Consider the following 27,110-nt stretch of genomic DNA (forward strand, 5'->3'; position numbering starts at 1 on the left):
AGTAGTTGGGTGTTGTAATCACTTGTGGTTTCTGCTCTTCTGGTTCTGATGAAATCTAAATAGTGCTAATAGGAAACATGGGGAAAATTCCATTTGAATCTGCGAAGAGATGTATGAGGGTCACGTGACCGCACGTTTACTCTGATTGGACGGTTTGGAGTTTGTACGTTTCTATAGTCAGTACTCGGGTTTCTTAGTTTATAGAGAGGTTTAAAGTCTACAAGTATGTGCTATTGGATCCTATTAAGTCCTCTGTGAGTGTCTTGACTCAATTAACGTGCAAACGTGTTGTTTTATCGCCGAATTTACGTGACGGCGAGGAGTCGCCTGGCGATGATGTCACGACGTATAACACTGACAGCGGTGACGCCTGATGATCATTAAAAACTGCCATTAAAATGAGCGCAGATGATTATTGTGTTTACTGAGAGAGCAATAAAACACCCGCGCGGCGTGCCCGGCAAAATAATAGAGGAGCTGAGTCATCAGAGAGAGAGCATCCGATCAGCGTGGCATCTGTCCTGTCCATCCAGGGTTTTCCCCCTCTACCCGCGGCGGTTCTCGGTCCGCCTCGCCTCCGCTCTTCCTGCAGCCGAGCCGAAGGATACTCGCACCCAGAGCCGCGATCTCACGCTAAACCCCGCGGCCGGTGAGTTCCAGTACATCCCTGAAGCTCCCTCACTAACAAAGTAGCATGGTATTATCTTGTTTTTATACTTTGTAACATGGTAATACCATAGTAATTTTAATAACCTTGGGGTACCAGACATGTACAATGAATCATGGTACAGTTCTGATATTTGGGAACACCATAGTACTTTGATATATACTATGGTGCTGATATTAATGTAACATTGGACATAAAGGCAATTTGGTAAACATGCTACCATGGAAATTTGGGCTTGTAAGTTACCTTGATATGGTACTGCCACAGTGTTTGCAAGGGAATAGTCTAAACACACAATTTTGTCATGCTCAGTGATGATGCCTATCATACTGGTGAGTGGTGACTTTAGATTTTAACAATGGTTATTCAACTTTAGTAATTTTTTTGAATACTGTACTGTTAATTTTTAGTTATTGTTAGTTATTAATGCATTAACTAATGTTAATATATATATATATAACTTTTAATGTTAATAATGTATTGTAATATAAATTAACCAATATAACTGTCATAATCTAAGCCCTGCCTGTGAAACCAGGCCTTAATGTAAGCTACATATTTAGCAAAAAATAAAGATATCAGACAGCTGTAGGTCTGCAGTGGCACTAAATCTATAGGGCTATAGATAAATATATCAAATGTTAGATAACAGATTCACAACTTCACATTTACAGATGTTTTATCTAGTGTTAACATACTTACTGTAAAGTGCTCCCTAGATTCTGCAGTGTTGGATTAGCATTTAATCTAAAAGAATTTTAGAATCTTATCTGTCAACTGTCCTGTTTACACATTATAACCAGTGTCTTGTGTATGTTTTTATTTCTCTGTATCTTTCAGGATGCTGAGCTCAAATCTTGGAATGGGACTAACATTTAGCATATAAATTCAACCTCCTGGAGGTTCTGGCTAGCTTATATTTTTCACACTCACAAGCACAATGTCGAGCAGAAGGAAGTCCACGACCCCCTGCATGGTGCTTCCGTCAGATGTTGTAGAGCAAGATCCAGATATGGAGGCCCTGGAAGGGAATGAAGGAGCCGAGAGTATGGCAGACGGTCCTACAGAGGGAGCAGTGGTTCCCATGGAAACAGAGACAGGTGAAGTTCACTTCTAAAGGCAGTTTTTTTATGTCCTTTCAGAAAAGCACTCTGTCCATACCAAGTGCAAGTCATTTTTCTGTTCATATTGAAAGCTCAAATGCTGCAAAATAAAAACCTTATTGATAGTTAATATACAACTATGTTTAGTGTGATTTTGGACCAATTAGATTTACAATGTGGGCGGGGCTACCTATCACATTGGAACAAAAAATATAAAGCAACCTCTTGTTGCACATCGCTGTTGACAGTCACTGCTGGTTAGGACAAAAAAAAAACGTACTTTAACAAGTCAGAAGTGCTGTTCTACTTATCTGCTAAGCATCTGTTCCTGTCATGTACTTATACTGACTCTAATCAAAATGATCCTTTCACTGTGCTTATAGAATATGAGGGGAGTCATTTCTCGAGCGAGGACTGTCGTTCTTCAGGAAAACGCTCAGGTCAAACATCACTAGAGCAGCCCATTTCTGATCTGACCACTGAAGGTGGTTTTGTGCAGACAGAGATGGAGGATAGTGATGACCCCTCAGTTACTGGAATCCCTATCAGCAAGACTCCCATAATGAAAATGAAAAGCAAGTCTGAACCCAAGAGAATAGCTATGTCTCTAAAAGGCACAAGTGAAAGCGAGACAATGGCTGAAAGTGAGATGGAACTGGAGCCATTGGAAGCATCAGTGATGGGCTCTTCCATGGCAGCAGAACACATGAGCCCATTGCTCACGGAGTCCATAAAGCCCAGCGTTCTCGTCAATATTTCAAACCCAGCGGTAGCAGATCAGAAGAAGCTGGTTATGAACTCTGCGACGGTTCTTCCGGCCGGCTTGGCCCAGGTGCTTTCTGCCTTGCAGGCCCAGCAGAACGCTCAAGCTCAACTTCTAATTCCAGTAAGCAGCATTCCCACATATAATGCTGCCATGGACTCCAATGCAGTCCTGATCAACATTTACAAGAAGTTCCCCTACCCGTCGGTGTCTGAGATCATGGGACTTGCAGCCCAGACCAAGTTCAGCGAGGAGCAGATAAAGATCTGGTTTTCAGCTCAGCGTTTGAAGCATGGTGTTAGCTGGACCCCAGAAGAGGTTGAGGAAGCCAGGAGGAAGCAGTTTAATGGCACGGTCCACACAGTTCCCCAGACCATCACAGTCATCCCAGCCCATCATCTTTCTGCCACTAATGGCCTGCAATCTATTCTTCAAACCTGCCAGATTGTGGGGCAACCAGGTCTGGTTCTGACACAGGTTGGAACAGCCAACAACCTCCCAGTGTCCACCCCGATAACGCTGACAGTAGCCGGAATGCCCAATCAAAGTCAGACTCCCAAGATGGCAACCAATCAAATAAGCCCAGGTCTCAGTGAAACTAAGAGAGCTACTACAGTTCAGCCCCCGTCACTGACCCCTCAGGAGAACTCTGCACTCAGTGCCGATCACTTTGGCATGCGCCCTAAGAAATCCAAGGAGCAGCTGGCTGAATTGAAAGCAAGCTATCTGAAGAATCAGTTTGCTACTGATGCTGAGATAGCTAGGCTAATGAAGTTGACCAACCTCACTAAAGGTGAGATTAAAAAGTGGTTCAGTGACACCCGATACAACCAGCGCAATTCTAAAAACAGCCACACCATCCTCCCGAACGACAATCCCAGGGGTAGTAGTAGTGCCACCATTGTTATCGACTCCAGTGACGAAACGCCACAGTCTCCAACACCATCACCTGTCAAAGAGAAGGAGACGCGCACCAAGACCTGGAACCCCTTCCCAGACTTTACCCTGCAGAAGTTTAAGGAAAAGACACCGGAGCAGTTAGTGGTTCTAGAGGAAAGCTTTCAGAAATGTGACACACCAACTGATGAAGAGCTCAGCCGACTAAGATCCGAGACAAAGCTTACCAGGCGAGAGATTGACGCCTGGTTCACAGAAAAGAGAAAAGCCCCTGTGCCCGATTCCTCAGAGTCAAAAGCAGATGGTGAATCTTCCCAGAAGAAGGGGAGCCAAACTCCACCTGGTGGGAAGAGGGTAAGCAAAGAGAAGGTTACTAAAAAAACTCCAGAGCAGCTTCATGTTCTAAAAACTGCGTTCGTTCGGACCCAGTGGCCCTCGGCAGAAGAATACGACCAGCTGGCTGAGGAGAGCAGACTGCCTCGCTCCTACATCGTCAACTGGTTTGGCGATACACGCTACGCCTGGAAGAACGGCAACTTGAAGTGGTATTTTTACTATCAAAGTGGAAATGTGGGAGGATCAAATGGCAACAAAAACAGAAAACGGAGGATTCGCAATCGCGGTTGGGGGAGAACCCGTAATAGAAAAGCGAAGAAGCCCACAGAATCGGAGAAGAATTTACCTATCAGGTTTAAATCTGGACGAGATATTTTGAAGGAATATTATTTGAAGCACAAGTTTCTGAACGAACAGGACTTGGATGAGCTTGTCGCCAAGTCTAACATGAGCTACGAGCAGGTGAGAGAGTGGTTTGCTGAGATTCGTCGGAAGGAGGAAATGGGTACCAACCCATTTGAAGATAAAACGGGAAATGAGGAACAAGATGAGGAAGAGGACGAGTCACTGGGTGAAAATGAGACGGCAATTGAAGAGCAAGGACCTTCTGCCTTGGGAGATGAAGAAGGTGACGATGATGACGACACTGATGACAGCGATTCCTGGGAGCCTCCACAGAGTGTTCGAAAAACGTTAGCAATGTCTGAGGGTCAGTGATCTGTCTGAATTGGCTTTATTCTGAGCAATGGCCCTTGGTGGAAAACCATGACTGTCTTGGGTCTCGACTACATGCCCTCTACCACTGCACCAATTCTGCTTATATTGTACATAGTTTCAATTAAGGTTTGACAAGTTCTTTCTAGCATAAACATTGAGGAGAATAATGTTGTTGTTGTTTTTTGGTCAGAATGTTTGGTTTCCCTCAAAACTTGAGAAATCATGCACATGATCAGGTTTTTTTTCTCTGTGGCTCTGAAATGCAGCGATAACTCAAGAGCCCTTGAATAATCTTGACAATGTCATGCATACAATCTGAACTTATGCCTACCAGAATTGGTTATGCACCTTATCCCTTGTACATGCAAAGACATCCTAGCCCTCTCTGTAGGGGCTTTTAATGGGGCTTTTCTCACTTGCAGTTATTTGGAGAATTCTTAGTGCCAAAGGTATAGTATTGAATGTTATGGTTCCCTTTACAATGAACACAATAGCTTATTGAGGGAATATGCATGAATACTTTGTATCAGATGGACACAACAGGCACTTTGTCAACCACCGTGATGTACGGTGTTTAAAACGCAACCAGCCATGTTTTTTATGTTGGGCAAGACCAAACATTTCAAATCGAAATATTCAGTAACACACAAGTGTTTTATGTCTCATTCCCAGTGTTTTATCATCCATATACTGGCAGCGTATATCTGATATACAGCACACTACATCCCAACAGGACGTTGTAGATGTTCCTGTAGTCCATCTGACTTGAAAATATAACAGCTAATATTTTAAAAATATTTCATGAAAATGTCAGTGGTGGTAATAAACAGGAGATGTGACTGTTTTGCAGCTTTTCAACTGGACAGTTTTAAAGTGTTTTCTTAAATTCAATGGGAACATGGGGAATTCCTGCTTTTGGCTGTCATTTGCTGTTTATTAATTTTAAAGTGAAACCTCCCTCAGCTTTCTCCTCTGTTGGGCTGTTAGAGATGTTCATAAGCCTGCAGGCAAAGGGGACTTTCATTTGCTTGACAAATTTCAAATGATCATGTTAAGAACTTAATGTGTATTTGCCCTAATCATGAAGTGTTGTTTTCCATTTCTATGACTTTGCAGAATTTCTTGCTTTTTTGAGGAAAATGTGTTTTTGTTTTCTATTAATATCTTGCTTTTATAGGACTAAACATGAACTGTTGATGAATAATTACCATGTGGGTGTAATTTGAGTTTGCTTTTTTAATATTTCTGCATGAAAGCAACACTATTACTGGTACTTTTAAAACCGCACCCCCGTGTAAGACATTCACCATCTTCATTATATCTGCATGTATCTGACATTTAGGATGGGGGAAAAAAGTGTTCAGTTTGTACATATACCTTTATGCTCAACTAGTAGTTTTAAAGCCTTTTTATAAGTTTGTATTTATAGTGATACATTTCACCTCTACACGAGTGGGTTGCCTGTATGGTGATCATTCAAATAATTCTTTTGTGATTTGAGATATTTCTCAGATTTTAAAAGTTATATGTTGTATTTTTGTTTTTATGTCCTGGATTTTCTGGTGAACATTTAATTGACTTGCTTGCAACCCTCATTTTCCTGTGAATACTGTAGTGCAGGGTTTCTCAAACTCAGTCCTGGAGGGCCACTGTCCTGTACAGTTTAGCTCCAATCCTGATCAAACACACCTAGCTGTGAGTTTCTAGTGATCCTGAAGACATTGATTAGCTTGCTCATGTGTGTTTGATCAGGGTTGGAGCTAAACTGTGCAAGACAGTGGCCCTCCAGGACCGAGTTTGAGAAACCCTGCTGTAGTGTATTATAGACAAGAGGTCAAATGTGCCTCTGTGAACATGGTAAGTACTGTTTGAACAAAATAGCACATTTAAACTTAGGAAAATGTGTCCTCTCCACTGTTAACAACTGATCCTTTCATGTTTTTTAGAGTTTGAGAAGCTTACTGGGATCTTGCTTTGAATGCGTATTAGTGCAGAATCAAACCACAGTTGTACGTTTTGCTTCCTTTCAGCGGTCACTAATGATTCGTTTAATAACGACAGTGTTTCTTAAATGGTTATCAGATTAGTCTGTTTCTAGGCTCTGTAAAACAGATTTTTACACAAATAATAATAATAATACAGATCTGGAACCATCATGAATTGTGATTTGAAACTCATGACGAGCCTTAAAATCTGTAGATGCCGCTGTGGTGGCAAAAAGCTTTATTTCCAAGAGCCATAGGCCTTGTGCAATGCTTTTAATTTAATTGAACTGTTTTAATAGGCTTTTGCTTGATTTAGACTAAATATATATTTTCTACTTGTTTGAGGACAACACAATAAATTTGGATGAAAAAATGATCTCTGCTTTTCATTTTCTCCTCAAAGTTGATCTTTTCCATAAGTCTCTGTAATGGCATTACTTTCTGGGAGAACAACGTGGAACATATTTTAGCCTAATCGTTGTATTTTTTATAGTAAGCAATTACACTGCAGCAAGAGGATAATGTGTTATTTTATTTATTTATAGTATTATGGGAATTACATTTTTGGAAGTGGACTTGTTAAAACAAGTTAGCATTTGATTTGAATTTATATATAAAAAGCAAAATTATTAGTATTTTCTTAATTAAAATACTTATATTCTGGTAATGGCACCTAATACAACTAACGTTACTCTTAGAATACTCTAAATATCTGAAGTCTTCATACACCCACTCAAACCAAAACTTTTTTCTTGAAAAGAAAATCAGTAAAATGCTTTGAGTGATATAATGACAGCAGTAAATGGGGAGTGATTCTTTAAAATTTCAATGAAATTACAGATAAATACCAAATTAATTGAAATGATTATTGCGTAAGTTCTTTGGCGGACAATGAAATGTACAATTATTCTAGTTTGAACACTTTATAAATGCATAGATGGAGAAATTCCCACGAATCTAACCATTAAATATGTGTAAAACGTGATTAAAGAGACGCAAATAGGATCTTTTAGGGCACACAAATGTTTACCTATTTGAAGAATCACTCAAATAAACATGTTTAAACGTCAACCGTGAGACTTTTATTTTGAAGCAGTTGACCAGTTCGCAGCCATTTAGCCCTCAGCGCTGGGCGGAGCGACCAATGAGCTCCCCTCGTGACACCCACGTGATTTGTAAACAGGAAGTGTCTGATCTGTACTGCAGAGGGTGAGTGACCAGAATCTAAAATAAAAAAACATAATTCAGTCATATAAACGTATAAATGTGGATTTGGCTATTACAGTGCACCACTTTATAGTCAACCATATTTAGTGCGTTCATGCCGTTTGAGCGCAGATTCAGCAATAAACAGTAGATTGTTATTGAAATATATTATGGGGAAAAATAATTTGAGGTTAGAGTTATGTAAAATCACCGTAATCTGTAATGAAGGCAGTCATTTAAGTGGTTAGTATGGAAAAGTAATGCTTTTTTATTGAATGTCATCAGATCTGGCCATCACTGAGGAGAGACTGAATGATCAGAGAACAGATCTGCTGTTTTCTTCCTCATCATGGTGGATTTTCTGGCAGAGAACAACCTGTGTGGTCAGGCCATCCTGAGGATTGTGTCCAGAGGAAACGCCATCATAGCAGAATTACTGAGACTGTCAGACTTCATTCCTGCAGTTTTCAGACTCAAAGACAAGAGTGACCAGCAGAAATATGGAGACATAATCTGTGATTTCAGCTACTTTAAGGTACTCTCATTGTCTGTCATCTGTAATAATGTCATCATAAATGAATTGGATCTGATCTTTCCAAGATGCTCAGAAAGATCTGCAGTAATCCACTGGTTCTGATGTGAATCTGTGTGTTCTAGGGTCAGGAGTATTATGAGGGTAAACTAGAAGCAAAGCCGGAGCTGCAGGATTTGGATGAGGAGTTTCGGGAAAACAACATAGAAATATTGACACGGTTCTACCTGGCCTTTGAGAGTGTCCATAAATATGTTGTCGACTTGATAAGGTGTGTTGTTTTCAAACGAAATAGTGAACATTTTTAGAAAAAAGAGGGGAAAATTCAACAAGCAAATCAGCACCATTAGTTTTGCTGGAGCAAATATACATTTATTTATTTGACATAATTTAGTTGATTTCTCTCTAAATCAAATCTTCTTATCATTATTTATTCGATTTAAAGAAATGTATTGCTTCCTCTGAAGGTACTTGGATGATCTCAATGAAGGGGTCTACATTCAACAAACACTGGAAACTGTTTTACTGAATGAAGATGGGAAACAGCTCCTGGTAAATTTCTGACTCACTAAATATAAAACAAATAGGAGTTAATGGAGTAAATCAGTAATGCATGTGATTTCTGTCAGTGTGAGGCTCTGTACCTGTATGGAGTCATGTTACTGGTCATTGATCAGAAGATGGAGGGGGAGGTGAGAGAAAGGATGCTGGTGTCCTACTACAGATACAGGTAAGACAATATCTTGCCTTGCACTCTTGCATTTTTGGGATTTTTTTTTTTACTCAAGTCATCTGAAAGCAGATGGTTTATCTCATCAAATGGACAAACATGTACAGGTGCTACTGAATGAACACATTAAACACTATTTCTTATTTCCCCAGCGCTGCCCGCTCCTCAGGCGACTCCAACCTGGACGACATCTGCAAGCTATTGCGCAGCACGGGATACTCCAGTCACCCGGGAGCCAAACGGCCACCCAACTACCCCGAGAGCTACTTCCAGAGAGTTCCCATAAGCACCACCTTCATCAGTATGGTGATCGGCCGCCTCCGCTCTGACGACATTTACAACCAGGCAAGACAGTGGTGTGATTTAAACTGGGGGAGCTAGGGGCTCCTCGGGAAAGTTCAGAGAAAAATGGTGTAAAAAAAAAAAAAAAAAACAGTAAAGTAAAATAGCACTAATAAATAGTCAAATAAATTAGATTATGTTAAATAATTTTATTTTATTGACATACAAACAAAAAATGAATCCGTAAGGTTCAGATAATATATATATATTTTTAAACATTCATAAAAATTAATGATAAAATAAGTTTGATAATGTAAAATAATTGTATTCTTTTGACTGATAAAATTCAATAAAGTTACTTAATCTAAAAGTTCAAAGAAAAAAAGTGCAAAAAAACAATTATTAATAATAAAATAAGTTTGAAAATAATAACTATTTAATTTTGTTGACAGATAAATGTTCAGAGAAAAGGTGTAAAAACATTTGTGTGTGTGTGTAATAAAATAAGTTTGATAATGATTTTTTTTTATTCTATTGACATCAAATGCAAAAATAGATACATAAATACATACATATATAAAATAATATAAAATTAAATACATTTGATAGTGACAAATTATTTCAATATTTTGACAGATAAAATGCAAAAACTTTATAGAAAGTATATTTTCTAGTTAATACATTTTGCATTTGTCTTCTTTATGCACAAAAATGCTGGCTTATATTTATATTTTTGGAAGGAGGTTCTTCACATATTCGGGGTCTTTGGGATCAGTACGTTTTGAAAACCCCTCATTTAGGCAGATAACAGATAATGTTATGTACAATGTTTCATCTGTTCTAGGTCTCTGCGTATCCTCTGCCGGAGCACCGGAGTACAGCGCTGGCCACACAGGCCGCTATGCTGTGTGTCTGCTTATATTTCACCCCCTCCATCCTGCAAACACAACAGGCCAAGATGAGAGAGATCGTGGACAAATACTTCCCTGACAACTGGGTGAGAAGACTTCATGAAAGGGATAGTTCACCCAAAAATGAATTACTCACCCTCATGTCTTTCGTTCATCTTCAGAACACAAACAAATAACTTTTTGATGAAATATGTAACTACCACTATGTAGCTACGTAACTACCACTTTGACATAGAGATGACAAGTTCATAAAGAGATCATAAAACTAATAAAGAATGAAAACTGATGTGAATTGAGTGGTTTAGTCCACATTTTCTGAAGAGACTTAATCACTTTATATGATGAACAGATTGAATTTAGGCTTTTATCCACATATAAACATTGATAAGCGAACAGAAGCTCAACCGAACCTGCTCCGCGTGAGAACAAACCTCATTGGTTCTTGCTGAAGCTCAAACGTGCTGCGTTACACGAGATTGAACCTCATTGGTTCTTGCTGAAGCTCAAACGTGCTGCGTTACACGAGATTGAACCTCATTGGTTCTTGCAGAAGCTCAAATGTGCTGCGTAACACATGAGAATGAACCTCATTGGTTCATTGCTTCCGTTTACCGCTACTGATGTTATGAAAATGTTATATGCATGATATGTTTATATTGCAATATCGACCTTAAATCTTCAGGTTATAAGCATATACATGGGGATCACTGTGAACTTGGTGGAAGCGTGGGAACCGTATAAAGCTGCTAAAATAGCCCTGAACTACACACTGGAGACAGCCAACATCAGAGAACAGGTACAGTCACCTGTGTTGTTCCCGTTCACACACACGTTCGATCTAAACCAGTCACTCTGGGCTCACACACAGTTCTCTCGTCTCAGGCCGGTCGATACGCTGCCAGTGTGGAGAGTTTGCGGCCGCAGGTGCAGCAGTTGTTGAAGGAGGGATTCCTGAGAGAAGAAATCGTCCTGGACAACATTCCCAAACTGCTCAACTGCCTCCGTGACTGTAACGTTGCCATCCGCTGGCTGATGCTGCACACTGCAGAGTCCGGTGAGGCCAATAAAGCCAATAACCCAGCATTTCTCAACATTTAGACACACACATTTTCAAAGACCATATACCAGATATTTTTGGTGCTTCTGCTGTAATGACAAAATATTTTTAACCTTTTTTATTTACAGAAACTAATAGTGTCAATATATTTAAAGAAATAAATAATTATATAATAATATATTTTTATTTTACACTGCCTGGGCAAAAAAAATTTCACTGTTTGGATTTAAATAGGCAAATGCTTAAGAGTCTATTATTTGATCATCGTTGCAGTGATTATTATGTTTCTAGCATGTTATATGTTTGGCAACAGTTCTTCTAACCCTAATTGATGGAGTGTGAAGGAAGACGTATCATGGCCATATTCCATGATGAAAATGTCAAGATTCATCAGGCTCAAAGTATGAATTGGTTGGGAGGAAGCATGAAGAATCATTTTCACACATGAATTGGCACCTCTGAGTCCAGACCTTAAATTCATTGAGAGTCTTTGGGATGTGCTGGAGGAGACTTTACAGAGTGCTGGACTCTTGCATTGTCAATACAAGATCTTGACCAAAAATTTATTCTCTTGATTGAAATAACTGCCCGACTTTTTTGGGCCGGGCAGTGTATTTAATAATTCTAGATAAGTATATTCCACAATTCTGGAAGTTTCATTGACATTGACATTGGACATGACATTTCCAGGTTTAGAAATTACACTTGTAATAATAGGCTTGCTTAACTCTTTCACCACCAGCAGTTAAAAAAAAGATAATTTTGACAACAATTTCATAGCTCCCAGAATATTTTGTTGTATGAATATCTGAAAATGCAATATATCAAAAGAAAGACCAGAGCCTCTGCTTTAAACAAACAAACAAAAAAACTTTTTTATTCTAGCTTCATGCATTCTTTTTTTTATCACACTTGAATGTGGGTAAGTTTTGTAAAAAAGTATTTTTTCAAAGACTATAATGTACATAAGCAATGCTTTTATTTGCTTGTTTCTGCTTCTTTTTTGCCTGTGTTTTGATCTGGATGTTCTCTATTCCTTCAGAAGATGCATAATAGCGCCCCCTACCGTACACGGAAAACTGGAAAATTCTGTCAATGGCGAGAAATCGTTGTCTCATAAATGACGGAAAAATTTTGTCAATGGCGAGGATAGAGTTAAATATCCAGGTCATTTAAGACCGTAGGAATTCTGGTGCTTGACAGTTGTTGAGGGAGTGAATTGTGGGGAGGGCCCCCTTGAGGGTCCTAGACCCCTGACTAAGAACCATTGGTTTAAATGTTTTGAGCTTTGATTACTGAATCTATTTGAAAGGAATTATACCTTTGTAAAGTTTGCTGTTCGATATAATGCATCAAAATGCTTTTATGAGTAATTGTTGTTGTTTTTTTTGGTTTTTGTTAAAGCTTATGATCCAAACAACAAGAGACTGCGTCAGATCAAAGAGCAAATTATCAATGACTCCAAATACAATCCCAAAATTCTGTTTCAACTGCTGCTGGACACGGCCCAATTTGAGTTCATACTCAAAGAGGTAAATCGAAATAATCTGAAAGATGTGCCTCAGCTCAAACGTCACTGTTCCTTATTTTGTTGGTTTAGAAGTCTTGTTTATTTATTTTTTTATTTGATCTGTAACCTAAGACAAAAAGGTAAATATGTGATTCATCCTAGGGCATATCTACCAATCTCAGCTCAGACCTTCACCCTGTTCCGACTTATTACAATGTATTTTTGTCTAGTGGACTTTTGTGTATTTATCTGTCCATGAGGCCAATATAGCCTTCCATAGTAAAGGCTTTATTAACTTTCATGCAAGATAAAATTTTCTAGATGTACACTACTGTTCAAAAGTTTGGGGTCAGTAAATTATTTTTTGTCTTTCTTTAGACAAATTAATGCTTTTATTTAGCAAGGACACATTAAAGGTGCATTAAGCAAGTCTCTGAGTTTTTGCAGACCTATGCCCCCTCTGGCGGCAAGCGAAACTGCAACCAGAGGTGTGCACGCTCACGGACAAAAGTTTTCTTTTTTTATCTTACGTGGAGTTTGCGTTGGTGTTTGAAATGAACTATAAGCAGGTCTCTTACAATCCATCTTCTACGGAGAATGCCGGCGAATACACAAACCTGCCAGGCATAGCTATGTGAGCGTGCCGTGAACGCGCATGACGTCACGCCCAGTCTAAAATTCCGGCCCGAATCCCTCTTATTTATTTTACTTTACAGGATTATAGAGACAATCGCAGTGATCAGAGAAGGGCTCATTCAGCCCATCAGGCAATTGTTTAAGCATGTATGGGTTAGAAAACGGGTATTTTTAACATGAAAAGTTGCTTAATGCACCTTTAAATTGATCCAAAGTGACACTAAAGACATAATGGTAAATTTCTATTTCAAATAAATGCTGTTCTTTTTAACTCTAATCATTAAAGAATCCTGTAAAAGTCTATCACAGCTTCCACAAAAATATTAAGCAAAACTGTTCTCAACATTGATAATAATAATACATTTTTCTTGAGCAGTAAATCAACATATTAGAATGATTTCTGAAGGATCATGTGACACTGAAGACTGGAATAAGAGACTTCTTTCTAAAACATGAAACAATCTTACCGACCCCAAGCTTGAATGGGACTGTATTCTGATATGGGATCTCACATAGAAGCCTCTCATTATTCATTTCTCTCGGTTTGCGTGATGTGCAGATGTTCAAGCAGATGTTGGCAGAGAAGCAGCTCAAGTGGGAGAGCTATAAGAAGGAAGGATCAGAGAGAATGATGGAGCTGGCCGAGGTGTTTTCTGGGGTCAAACCTCTCACCAGGGTGGAGAAAAACGGTAAGCATGCAGAACCACAACATGCAGAAGGCACTGTAGACATTATTGCTCATGCATTGATTTGTTTATCAGAGAATCTTCAGGCCTGGTTCAGAGAGATCTCCAAACAGATCGAGTCGCTGAACTATGAGGACTCGACCGCTGCTGGCAGGAAGACTGTGCAGCTCATTCAGGCTCTTGTGGAGGTACGAACACATCTGAACATGTGCTGTGATGTGATTCTCTTCAGTGATTTCACATGAAATTGTTTCTCTGGGAAGGTCCAAGAGTTTCACCAGCTGGAGTCGAACCTGCAGGTGTGTCAGTTCCTGGCGGACACGCGCAAGTTCCTCCATCAGATGATCCGCACCATCAATATTAAAGAAGAGGTGCTAATCACAATGCAGATTGTGGGGGATTTGTCCTACGCCTGGCAGATCATTGACAGGTATTGGCGTTACATTGGCCTCTTTTTGTTTTCTCACACATTTAAGGTTAAAGTTCCCCAATTATGCTATTTAAAGATTTATCATTTTTGTTGCAATAGCTTTAATGCCGGAACACACCAAGCTGACTTTCGGCGATTGGGCAATGTCGGGCCGTTTTTCAGTGTCGATCGGCTTCGGGTTTTTTTTGGTGTTCCGCACTGTTGGCTCTAGTCAGGGTTTTTGTGCCGATTCATCATGTTGAATCGGCGTCTGGCCGTCAGTGAGAGAGAGAACTCTGATTGGCTGTTCAGCTTAGTTTGGTGAGAGTCAGTGCACGTGAATAAAAGCGAAAGTGGTGAAAGCGAGCAAAGAAGTCAAGACTGTACAGACAGAAGGCGGTTCAAATTTTACATAATCTTACGATTTTCATAATAACATAAGCCGACTGGAATGAAGAAATTGATCCGCGTGATTAATATTCAAAATAGTAAGCAATCACTGCTTTGTTTAAGGTTTGTATTTCTGTAGTCCTAGTTTTGGTTTCTCTTTTTGAATTACGAAAATAGACTATTGATACCTGCTGATATAGACAGATCGCAGGCGCAGAACACGTGCTAGTTGACAGTTGCCTTTTTAGTCCTTTTGGTGTGTTCAAGCACAGCTTTTTGGCCGAGATGCCGACAACGTGTCAGCTTTTGTCATCGCTAGTTCTTTGACGTTGGCTTGGTGTGTGCCGGGCTTTGCGTGTGACATGTCGACAACACAAACCAAACTCTTCCAGGCGTCAGCTACAACTACAGTATTTGAGGGCGGGTCAAAGTAGATGTTGTTTGCTGGCAGCCAATGAAGACCATGGGCTACCATTATGCAAATTTGTAACAAATCAACATAGGTTCTTGCAGAAAGTTAGACTGAAATCGCTGACGACTCGTTTCAGGCGGTTCAGAATCGGTTCTTTCTTTTGGTAGACAATTAACTCTTTATCAGGCACTTTGATCTTTGAAAATTTACAGACCTTTTACATTCACAAACAACTATATCACACACTGCATGAAAGGTGATATCTGAAAAAGCACAATGGTGGCACTTTAAAGTTCCTTTTCCCAATGTGTTTCTCACAGCTTCACCTCAATAATGCAAGAGAGCATCAGAGCAAACCCCTCGATGGTGACCAAACTCAGAGCCACTTTTCTGAAGGTGAGTCAGACTGGCCTGGTAATGTATGACACCAGAAACAAATCCACTTCTAACTGAATCTGCTCTTCATTGTGAACACGAACAGCTGGCGTCTGCGCTGGATCTGCCTCTTCTACGGATCAACCAGGTCAACAGTCCAGATCTGCTCAGCGTGTCTCAGTTTTACTCCGGCGAGCTGGTGGCTTATGTTAGAAAGGTTTGGAGAAGAAATCACTTTATGAATGTCTCTGTATTTGTTCCATATCTCTTTAAATGCGTTTCATGCAAACATGCTTCCTACCAGGTACTGCAGATCATTCCAGAGAGTATGTTCACCTCGCTGGCCAAAATCATCAAACTGCAGATCCATGACATTATGGAGGTGCCCACACGTCTGGACAAAGACAAACTGAAGGACTACTCTCAACTCAGTGCCCGTTATGAGGTACGACAGATACATTTGAGTTCTTGAATGTGGCTGTAATAAGCGATAGTGTTTCCTTCGGTTATCTTTGCCACCAAACCAGATGTGATGTTATCTAGGAAGCTTACTATAAACATGCCGCCTTTGCCCTGAAAGTTAGGAAATATTGACATGACATTTTAGTTAGTCAATTTTAAATAAAGTTGTTGTTTTTTTTTCACAAAACCTGTATATTATCAGCGGCATCGTTTAACTGACCAGTCGAATAGTCTCACACATCCATAATTTATTCATAAATGTTGCATAGTATTTTTTTTATGCTGCTTTTGATTTATGCTGATTATAAAAACTATTATATTATAAATGTAGTATCTATTTTATTATTTTATTCTATATATTTGTATTTATATTACTCTACATATATTTATATTTTGCATTATTTTACTCTATATATTTATATTTATTGTATTTTGCATTCTTCTATTATATACAGTACAGGCCAAAAGTTTGGACACATTACTATTTTTAATGTTTTTGAAAGAAGTTTCTTCTGCTCATTAAGCCTGCATTTATTTGATCAAAAATACAGAAAAAAATGTAATATTGTGATATATTATTACAATTTAAAATAATTGGTTTTCAATTTATTATACTTTAAATTATCATTTATTTCTGTGATGCAAAGCTGAATTTTCAGGATCATTACTCCAGTCTTCAGTGTCACATGTGACATCCAGTCAATCACATGATCCTTTAGAAATTATTCTAATGTTCTGATTTATTATGAGTGTTGGAAACAGTTCTGCTGCCTAATATATTTGATGAATAAAAGGTTAAAAAGAACTGCATTTATTCAAAATAAAAACATTTTATTAAATCTTCTTTATTATCACTTTTTATCAATTTAACACATCCTTGCTGAATAAAATTATTGATTTATTTAAAAAAAAATAAAGAAAAAAATTACTGACCCCAAATTACTGACCAGTAGTGTATATTGTTGTTATAAAAGATTTCTATCTTGAAAACATTTGCTTCTTTTTTTTTTCTTTTCTTTTTTCTTTTTCTTTTTTTATTCATCAAAGTATCCTAAAAATGTATCACAGGTTATGAAAAAATATTAAGCAGCAGAACTGTTTCCAACTTTGATAATGAATCATCATATTAGAATGATTTCTAAAGGATCATTTGATAGACTGGAGTAATGATCCTGAAAATTCAGCTTTGCATCACAGAAATAAATGATAATTTAAAGTATAATAAATTGAAAACCAAATTGTAATAATATATCACAATATTACATTTTTTTCTGTATTTTTGATCAAATAAATGCAGGCTTGATGAGCAGAAGAAACTTCTTTCAAAAACATTAAAAATAATAATGTGTCCAAACTTTTGGCCTGTACTGTATATAATATATATAATTTTTTATTATTTATTTATTTTACTCTCTATATATTTATATTTATTATGTATTTGTATTATTTTACTCTCTATATTTATATGTATTATATTTTGTATTATTTTACTCTATATAACTAACTTGCTCAGCAAAATTCTCCACAAAATCAAGCCTGTGTAAAAACCTGGAGGTGTTTGCGTTCACATACTTAGAGTATGTTTCAGACCTGAGTCAACAGGTTGCTGTTCTTGTATAGATTTATTTTGTGTAATTATTTATAAATGATAATAAATAAAGTAACTCGATGCCGTTCTTCATTTGACAGGTAGCTAAACTCACTCATGCCATCTCAGTCTTCACTGAAGGTATTCTGATGATGAAGACCACACTTGTCGGCATTATCAAGGTACTCTAAAGATTCTCTGAATGTCACACGTTGATCATTTTTGATAGATCACAGCATTTTCTTTTTGCACTGATGCAGACCATAAATTTGCATTAAGAATTACAGGTAATAGGGTGGATTTTTTTTTATTTCTTGTTGAGAATAATGTAGTTGGTAACATGGTTTAACTAACCTTATTTCTATGCTTACGGAGTATTACACATTTGTATACGTTTACACCATGAGAGCTCGGAAACCATGAAAACACGTCTGTTTCAGGTGGATCCGAAGCAGCTTCTGGAGGACGGGATCAGGAAAGAGCTGGTCAAACGTGTCGCTTACGCTCTGCACAAAGGCCTCATCTTCAACCCCAAAGCCAAAGTGAGCAAACCTTCATCTTGCCCTGCTAAACAATTATATTTCTGTCCTTTGTGTTTTAGAACATCATATTGTTTCTCTTTCAGCCCAGTGAGCTGATGCCAAAGCTGAAGGAAATGGCTGCCACCATGGATGGGTTTTATCGCTCATTTGAATATATTCAGGATTATGTGAGCATCTACGGACTGAAGATCTGGCAGGAGGAAGTGTCTCGTATCATCAACTACAACGTAGAGCAGGAGTGTAACAGTTTCCTCAGGACGAAGGTCTTGGTCTTTGTAGCGTCTTATTCATATTGAGCTTCTTTTAAACTTCAGATTTTGTTGTTCATTGGTAGCTTATACTTCTAGTGTTGATTTAAAGAGTTTCTTTTCAGATCCAAGACTGGCAAAGCGTCTACCAGTCCACCCACATTCCCATTCCGAAGTATCCGTCTGTTGATGAATCCGCCACGTTTATTGGACGCCTTTGCAGGGAAATCCTGAGGATCACGGATCCAAAGTAAGTCAGCGCAAAAGTGATTGTTTCAAACTTTTGATGCTTTGACGGCCAGATGCCAAAAGTCTGGAGAAATGTCATGTTCCTCGTCTTTATTCCTCTCAGAATGACCTGTTACATTGACCAGCTGAACACTTGGTACGATTTGAGGACGCATCAGGAAGTGACCAACAACCGACTCTTCTCTGAGATTCAAGACACGCTGGGGACCTTCGGCCTGAACGGACTCGACCGACTCTTGTGTTTCATGATCGTGAAGGAACTGCAGGTGAAACTTGTGTTCAATTTCTATTGAAATGCAATGATTTTGTAAATTCACCATTGATGATTTGAACGAATCAAATCAAGTCGAATTACATAAAAATGTACGATTTCAAGGCGTACTGTTTAATTTAGTAAAGGCCCCGATATACTCTGTTAAGTTATTTTTCATTATTTGCTTAGGGGGTAAAAAAAAAGTTCAAAATACACAATAGATTGTTTAAAAGTTTAAAAGTAGCAAGACATGAAAAAATAGTGTCAGTGTCTCTTCCCATTAGAATTACAACTTCAGTTTTTAGTATAAAGCAGCTCTCCAGTGTGTTCAATGGTAGGTAAAGGGTTTTCTGGAAAAAAATATTCAAACTCCTGAGACGAACACTAAACGGACTTCATTTTGGCCTTATTTTTTTTTTAAATGACGTCACACAAGTTCATTCGTTCTTCAATTTCGCTTGAAGTGTATTAGGGCCTTAAAAGGGTTAATTCACCCAAAAATGAAAATTATCTCATAATTTACTCGCTCTCAAGCCATCTTAGTTATATATGACTTTCTTCTTTCAGCCAAACACAATTAGAGTTATATAAAAAAAATATCCTGGCTCTTCCAAGCTTTATAATGGGAGTGAAGAGGAACTGAGTTTTTGAGGCTTCCAAGCTTCCTTTCAGGAACTGAATCAAAAAGTCAATTGAATCAAAGTCAATTAATGTCTGTACAAATTATTACATAAATATTTAGTGAATACCTTGAAATCCCCTCATCACAATAAATTTCATCTAAATAATAATATAAACAATAATAATAAATAAAAAAATCTGTCTTTGTTTCTCCTTTGCAGAATTTCCTGACAGTCCTTCAGAAGAACATCCTGAAAGACAAAGCGGTGGTTGACGTGTTTAAAGCTCTGCTGACAGCTGTCAATCCTGTCAAAGGGATTGTGGGTATGTGTGTTTGATGCACTTCCAAAATGCCCAAAGTATACTTCAGCAATCTGCTCTCCGCGTAATTGACATCATCTAGAGGGTCCGTGCACACTATCTGCGTGCAGCGTGCACTTGTTTGGAATGGTACACTTGAAAACAAAGTCCACTAGATAGTGCGCACGTGCCGGACGCATCTTCCCGTGCTCACAACCAAAGGAGTATACTTTAAAATGCCAGTGTGCGCGAGACGGAGCGAAACGTGGAAAATGAAGTATACCCGGGCCTTAAGCCTGACACTTATTCCCACAGTCATGTTCTTAATATATTTATCTTTCTGCATCAATATTCAGCAAATGCAAGCAAAGTTTACGCCAACGCTGTGGCCAAAACCCAGAAGATTTGGGCGTCTTATCTGGAAGCCATCATGAAGGTGTTGCTTTCTTTTTATTTCTGAGACTTCATTTTGAACATTTGTGTTTCCATCCATTATTTCTATTTGATTTTGCATGTTCATGCTGAAAAAGACCATGATCCTTTCACAGGTGGGTCAGATGCAGATCTTGAGGCAGCAGATCGCCAACGAATTGAATTACTCCTGTAAATTTGATTCGAAACACCTCGCTGCGGCACTGGATAATCTGAACAAGTGGGTTGGGAATGATGTTTCTTCCTTTCTTTGTACTTGGATTAGTTTTGACAACTTACAATGGAAGTGTGATCATTTTCAGGTCTCTGCTGTCCGATATCGAAGCACATTACCAGGATCCATCGCTGCCGTATCCCAAAGACGACAACACCCTGCTCTACGACATCACCGCCTATCTGGAGGCGGCCGGAATCCATAACCCACTAAACAAAGTGAGTCATGTATATGAGAAATTCTCCATGTCAGTGATTATTTTATCAGATTGGCCCAAATTTCAGTGCTTCCCTGCCTGACATATGACCTGTTAGCATCAACCACCATTTTGTTGTATTTATCAATTTGATACTTTCAGATCTACATCACGACAAAGCGTCTGCCTTATTTTCCCATTGTGAACTTCCTGTTCCTCATCGCACAGTTGCCAAAAATGCAGTACAATAAAACCCAAGGTCTGTAACTGTTTTGTTTTTTTGCATCTGTTCAAAAGTAAGGTTTTTTATGTTTTTGAAAAAAAATTTTTTCTCTTATGCTATTCTTTTTTTCACTATTCTTTGATGAATAGAAAGTTCAAAGGAACAGCATTTGAAATTATTTAAAATGGTAAAAAAAATTCTGTCACTTATGATCAATACAATTATTCATTTCTTTCTTAAAAAAAAAAAAAAAATCGTACTGAACCCAGACTTTTGAACGTAGTGTATGTAAATGAGATCAAAGCCTCCAGCTCCTGCTGGTGTGGGTTTGATCTGTGTTTGTGCTGGTTCCACAGGGATGTCGTGCAGGAAGGCTGCAGATCCCGTGGATTGGGCTCCTCTGGTCCTGGGTCTCCTGACGCTGCTCAAACAGTTTCACTCCAGATACACAGAACAGTTCCTGGCTCTGATTGGACAGTTTATTCGCTCCATAATGGAGCAGTGCACCAGGTACCTCACTTCACTATGTGATGATAGAAGGGTGAATCTCACCAGAGAATGTCCAGAAAAATATGAAATTATATTTTGTATTGAATAAAATAAAGACTATTTTAGGACTATTAAGATTTTGGTAACACTTCAGTTTAGGGTCCAATTCTCACTATTAACTAGTTGCTTATTTGGATGCATATTACTAGGATATTGGCTGTTTATTAGTACTTATAAAGCACATATTAATGCTTTATTCTGTATGACCATATTCTACATCCCTTAATCATACCCAATACCTAAACTGAACAACCACCTTATTAATTGTTAATAAGCGGTAATTATAAGTTTGAGGCAAAAGTCATAGTTAATAGTTAGTTAATAGTGAGAATTGGACCCTAATCTAAAGTGTGACCAAGATTTTTTGATTACACTCTATATTACACCTTAACCCACCCTCAAACCTACCCATACCACCAAACTTGTCCCTAACCATACCCGTATCACAGCTCAATAGCAGCAAAAGTGTTTTGCTATACAACATGAACACAATTAAGTACATTGTACTTATTTTTTTGATGTAATAGTTAAATACACCTAAAGATAGATAGTTTAAAATTATACAAAATGTAGTACAGTTATAACGTAATCATTAATATATTTATTTTAAAATAATACAAAATATGAGAATTCGTTTTTTACATTATGGTATTAAAAATATGCTTAAATGGGCAAGTTATATAGAGTAAAACGATAAAAAAATAATAAAGATAGATAGATAGATAGATAGATAGATAGATAGATAGATAGATAGATAGATAGATAGATAGATAGATAGATAGATAGATAGTAAAATAAATATATTATTACATTATAACTGCACTATATTTTGAATTATTTTACACTATATTTATATTTATTATTTTTGTATCGTACTATCTGGCGTTACAGTAATTTACTTTTTTATTGTATTATGGTGTTAAAAATATGCTTAATTGTCATAAAAATGTGATATTGATATTAATTTAAAGCAAGGTATAATTTATTCTTTTGATTTTAGAGTGGAATCTACAGGTTTTGAGGGGAGAAGCTTTTTTAAATAAATGCTGTGCTTTTCGGCATCATAGCAACAGAAGTGTCTAACAGCGTCTGTTCCCTACAGTCAGAAGATTCCAGACATGCCTTCAGATGTAGTCGGAGCATTAATGTTTCTGGAGGACTATGTGCGTTACACTAAACTGCCCAGAAAGGTAGGAAATATTGCCATGAGATGTTGTATTCATTTTCTTTAAAGACACAAATATTGCACATCATAAATCATGAGTAATAATTATTTTGGTTTTCTCTCCTTTTCAGGTGGCAGAGGCTCATGTGCCGAGTTTCATTTTCGATGAATTCAGGACTGTGCTGTAAACATGCCTCTCATAATGTCAAATGATATTTGATATAATTCATCTTTCTCTTAAAGCACTAATGAAATTGAGTAATTAGCATTTTTAACATTTCAATTTTTAAACATGTTGATCTTTTGTAGCTGTTACTGACCAGATGTCTGTCTGCTGGTGTAATACATGCCATATGTGTATGTTTTGATACAACTTTTTAGCACACTTTCGAAGAATGAATCACTTTAACTCACAGCCTCTCATGATTTATTGCTTTTATAAAATGATGGCAACATCAACCTCATATGATTTTCCTTTTTTGCAAATATCGTTGGCTCACCCTATCAGAATTTAGACTCAGAATTATTCTTTTGAGGTACTAAAACTTAAGGGGTATTAAACTGTAGCTTTTTTTTGTACACAACACAGGAGACATGATTTGAATGAAAGTTTTTACTTTTATCTTAAATATATTACAATACTGAATGGATACTGTATGAAAAAAAGAGCTTTTATCGTTTTAATTATCAGTCTATGTACAGCACACAATGAAAGAAAATGATAGCCTTGAAGAATCTATGAATACCAACACTGTGTACACGGTCAGATGCGAACAGAAGAGAAACAACAGGGTGTGACAGCGGCTGACTTGATAAAGAGGTTACAGCTGAAAAACAACTAAGTTAACGCGGTCCTGGATTCCATTATGTGTGTGGCTGTGGGTGTTCTGCTTGTGTTTAATATGATTTGCCTTAAATACATTCATTGATATTTTGGTTGTGTCCTTCAATCAGGGATCAATGCGCTGAGATGCCTGATGCATTGACTATGACAATTGGCATCAGACTCGGGTTCGACTGATGTTTAATTCCAGTACGAATGTGCATTTGTTTCTGACAGGTCAGGGTCACAGTGAGCAGAGTATTGCTTCAGATGGTTATTACAAACGATAAGAAACTACATTAAATTATTGTCAACTGAATGTTCTTTGTGTGAGTTTAGTCCTGATGGTTACATAATGTAATTTTGCACGTAAACTGCAAATACAATCACACGGAAACAGGACAAGCGTCCCACGATGTGTACAAAGGCGACTTGAAATGAAATAAAACCTTAATTTGCACAAAAACCTATCGCGGCATTAATCATTCTAAAGCACTTAATCGTTGTTGGGGTTAAATATGTACATACTAATACTGGGGAGGAGGGAAAGACTTTACAAATTTACCTTAAAAATACTTCATATGCATCATGGCGGTGTTACAGGACGTTATTCGTGGATTACAGGCAGAGTGCAAAAATCAGTGCCGACAGGTCGACCGCACAGCAGACTATGTACAAATGAAAACTGCCATTAATAATACAATACTGACCAGAAGTAGGCAATCGATCAAGACCGAGTGGTCACGTGACCAGAGAGAGTGTGTAGAAGAGTGTCATGCTGTAAACAAACATCTACCAAAGAATCTGGAAACTGATTATGGGTTCACAACAGCTAGTCTACATAAATGCTATTCAGGGAGAATGTTTAAAACAAACCTCAACATTGATTCCTCCATAAATCTCATTAATTCATCAAAGGAAATATGTTTAGTCTTACATTCACACATCTCCAGGTTTTTTGTTGTTGATAATATTAGTTTCAGTCACTTGTGTAGTAGCCCGTGACAGACATTTATTTAATCTGTGATTCTGAATTAGACATTAATTCCGACGTTCGTTCTATCCACCTAATTTTTTTCAACACAGAAATATTTTTTTAAGGATTTAATTAAAAATAAAATAAAATAAATTTTGGTGAATGTGCGAGACGGCCGAATCATTATCGGGTAAACAAGAATAACTAAGTGTGCAGTTAACTGTAAAACTATTTGCACTGCAAACAAGTGTTTACGAGAATGAATTAAAAATAAAATGATAACAAATACCAGTTTGCCATATGAAGCTGCACAACGGACTACCAGCGAACAGGGAATGTTCTCTGTAAATGATTTTGAAAACTTGACATTTTGAACATTCAGAAATAATGTTTTCATAGCTTAATAGGAACATAAGCAAAACATTCTTAGAAACTTTTTTGTTAGCTGTGCTGTTTTTGTTAAAAGAACTGGAAGCAGTTGACACCAGATTGCACCAAGGCCATTTCTGCTTGCACATTCAAGTTTTCATTTTTCCTATTACATAAAAAATAAGGTGGATAGGTGATACGCAAATCTGTTCCTGTCGTTTTTATGAATGCAGCATGTATCACAAAGAAGCCAAGTTCCCAAAACAATCAGCTAAAATCACATTCCTTACGCTTACGAGAGAATTAATATATAACATGGGAGGATGGCAATGAGTAAATGAAAGAATTACATTCGGATGTGAATATGAGGGAAAATAAACGCATTTGAAACACCAACAGGGACAAACTAAGGCCTCTTGCGCGTTACAAAACAGAAGCTCGGTCCTTTGCACATTTCATTTTCTCTTGTATTGTTATGCTAGCACTTTACATGTTACAAACTCAATTAGTTAAAACTCAACACTAGTGCTGATTTTAAGTTATCATCTATTTTCTAAATGTATCTTATTGTGAATGATTCCTCCATGCATGTTTCATTTTTAAATAATATTTGACTATGTAATGTTTAAAATGTCATAACTCGATCTTTGACAGACTTCTCTCTGGTGACGTAAGCCAGACTTTCCCAATCATTTAGTCTGCTTAAACCCCGCCCCTTTCTTACAATTGAGTGCAAGCTCGCATTCAGATCTGCCTCCATCCAATCAACAACCGATCGATAGAACCAAGTTCTCGCCCTAGTTTTCTTTTTCCGTAATCTATTACGCTCGGATATATATCAAAATGCGGAACAAAAGATTTTAAAAATGTTCATAGCACCTTCAACAACCCCATCTGAAGTAGAAGTGCTCACTTTACAGGAGCGTTAGTGATTGCCACGTGCTGCTATGATCTGGGACGGATGCAGAAAACATGAAACGGCGCTTCTGTCTTGTAGCGTGCACTAGGCTTGGGATGGATTCTGTAAATTTAGCAAGACGATCACAGGACAGACACTCTAAAGCAGAAGAAAAGTTCTGCCACGCTCTCCACAACCAAACATTAAAACCGAAAAATACTACAATCTCACATTTCACTCTGAATTATATGACATATGTACAAAATTCTCTGAGAAAAGGTGACCATATGAACGGGGCCGGATGATGTTCTGGTGATGCGGACATGGGGGGGACGGGGACGTTTCAAACGTGATTGAATCTTACCAGCCTACGGAGCTGTCCTTCGATACATGCGGCACCCTTGAGTGAAAGATCTAAAATCATTTGTACATCGTTACACTACAAGGAATCGATAAACATGTTTTCTCATGCATACAGCAGTAGGTTCTACAGTGGCAGCGTGCGTTCAAAACAATAGTTTACTTCCTGCTCCTGCATGAGCTTCTTGCACCCGGGCAACAAGGGCACCAATCACAAGACAGCATGTGTTTGGAGGCGGGCCAGGCGGTGTGTGGGCGGGGTCACGAGAGGGGGCGGGGTTTAATGAGGGCACGAGTGGCTGCTGTTGTCTCTGTTGTTTGCCATTCTGGGTTTGTATCGTGATGAAATCATGTTCCTGAGTCCTGTTTGTGAATGACAGCAGGAATATGATCCTGATGCCGCACTCCTCAACATCCAGGGTAAGACGGCTCCATGCCACAAATACTGAACAGACATCGGAGGAGACCACGCCCAATTCTTCCATTCACTAGTCCCTTGTTTCTCCATTTGAATTCCTTATTTTCTTACTGGTTTCATTTTCTCATTCATACAAAAGCAGAGGAAAATCCTTACGGAGTTTTGCAGACCAGTTTCGAGGAGTTCTTTTATATTGACGTTTCCCACAGCTGAAACAAACAGACAAAAGATAAAATGAACACATGCTAGTAAATATGACTCGTTATTTAACAAAACAACTATTCATATACTTTTCAGAACCAATTCAATTTGTTATACACACAATTGAAGTACTAAGGTTTTTTAGCTATTAGGTCATCTATATTCTCTAGTGTACATGTGTCAAACTCTGCTCCTGGAGGGCCACTGTCCTGCAGAGTGTAGCTCCAACCAGCTCCAAAACACCTGCCTGGAAGTTTCTAGTAAACCTGAAGACCATGGCTGTGTCTGAAATCGCATACTCTTTCGAGTAGGTACTTATTTTGATTAAGTAATTACTTCACGACTGCTAAAAAAGTATGTGCTATAAAGTATGAGTGTGTGTAGTATGAATGTAATCTGGACATATTACATTCGCCATG

General features: G+C 38.0%; 3 protein-coding genes across 4 annotated transcripts in view; 2 read left to right on the plus strand and 1 right to left on the minus strand.

The window, feature by feature from the left end:
- Positions 1–332: 332 nt before the first annotated feature.
- Positions 333–6,835, plus strand: zhx1 (zinc fingers and homeoboxes 1). Of its 2 annotated transcripts, XR_013823717.1 has the most exons (4): positions 333–649; positions 1,508–1,767; positions 2,154–6,097; positions 6,262–6,835. XR_013823717.1 is itself a non-coding variant. In XM_079894876.1 (3 exons), the coding sequence occupies exons 2-3, from the start codon at positions 1,608–1,610 to the stop codon at positions 4,481–4,483; spliced, it is 2,490 nt and encodes an 829-aa protein (XP_079751002.1). In that variant the 5' UTR covers positions 333–649; positions 1,508–1,607; the 3' UTR covers positions 4,484–6,835. The 2 variants fall into 2 exon arrangements, 1 of the variants encoding a protein (XP_079751002.1); XM_079894876.1 differs by having other exon boundaries at positions 2,154–6,835.
- A 784-nt stretch (positions 6,836–7,619) lies between these two features.
- On the plus strand, positions 7,620–23,930 carry washc5 (WASH complex subunit 5). The gene is made up of 29 exons (XM_079895877.1): positions 7,620–7,677; positions 7,960–8,209; positions 8,332–8,477; positions 8,674–8,758; positions 8,836–8,936; positions 9,089–9,281; positions 10,063–10,215; positions 10,812–10,925; positions 11,012–11,183; positions 12,591–12,718; positions 13,892–14,021; positions 14,094–14,206; positions 14,282–14,448; positions 15,550–15,625; positions 15,711–15,821; positions 15,909–16,049; positions 17,756–17,836; positions 18,095–18,196; positions 18,280–18,459; positions 18,570–18,694; positions 18,797–18,959; positions 19,789–19,891; positions 20,224–20,303; positions 20,416–20,519; positions 20,602–20,731; positions 20,872–20,968; positions 21,289–21,442; positions 22,584–22,671; positions 22,778–23,930. The coding sequence occupies exons 2-29, from the start codon at positions 8,024–8,026 to the stop codon at positions 22,832–22,834; spliced, it is 3,480 nt and encodes a 1,159-aa protein (XP_079752003.1). The 5' UTR covers positions 7,620–7,677; positions 7,960–8,023; the 3' UTR covers positions 22,835–23,930.
- adam22 (ADAM metallopeptidase domain 22) overlaps positions 22,994–27,110 on the minus strand; it is a 64,952-nt gene continuing 60,835 nt past the window's right edge. Inside the window, exon 31 of the mRNA XM_079895185.1 lies at positions 22,994–26,699. Within this exon, the coding sequence (XP_079751311.1) occupies positions 26,679–26,699 (21 nt within the window). The 3' untranslated portion in view covers positions 22,994–26,678. The remainder of the gene's footprint in view (positions 26,700–27,110) is intronic.

This window comes from Squalius cephalus (assembly GCF_949319135.1).
Source record: "Squalius cephalus genome assembly, chromosome: 15".
NCBI classification, from domain to species: Eukaryota; Metazoa; Chordata; class Actinopteri; order Cypriniformes; family Leuciscidae; genus Squalius; species Squalius cephalus.

What these genes read in the sequence shown, in the direction of transcription:
- washc5 (XM_079895877.1), top strand. Translation starts at nt 8,024, where the DNA reads ATGGTGGATTTTCTGGCAGAGAACAACCTGTGTGGTCAGGCCATCCTG. An exon ending in TATGTTGTCGACTTGATAAG is followed by an intron (nt 8,478 to 8,673) that starts GTGTGTTGTTTT and finishes CTTCCTCTGAAG; the next exon opens with GTACTTGGATGATCTCAATG. An exon ending in GCACTGGATAATCTGAACAA is followed by an intron (nt 20,520 to 20,601) that starts GTGGGTTGGGAA and finishes GATCATTTTCAG; the next exon opens with GTCTCTGCTGTCCGATATCG.
- zhx1 (XM_079894876.1), top strand. Translation starts at nt 1,608, where the DNA reads ATGTCGAGCAGAAGGAAGTCCACGACCCCCTGCATGGTGCTTCCGTCA. An exon ending in TCCCATGGAAACAGAGACAG is followed by an intron (nt 1,768 to 2,153) that starts GTGAAGTTCACT and finishes CTGTGCTTATAG; the next exon opens with AATATGAGGGGAGTCATTTC.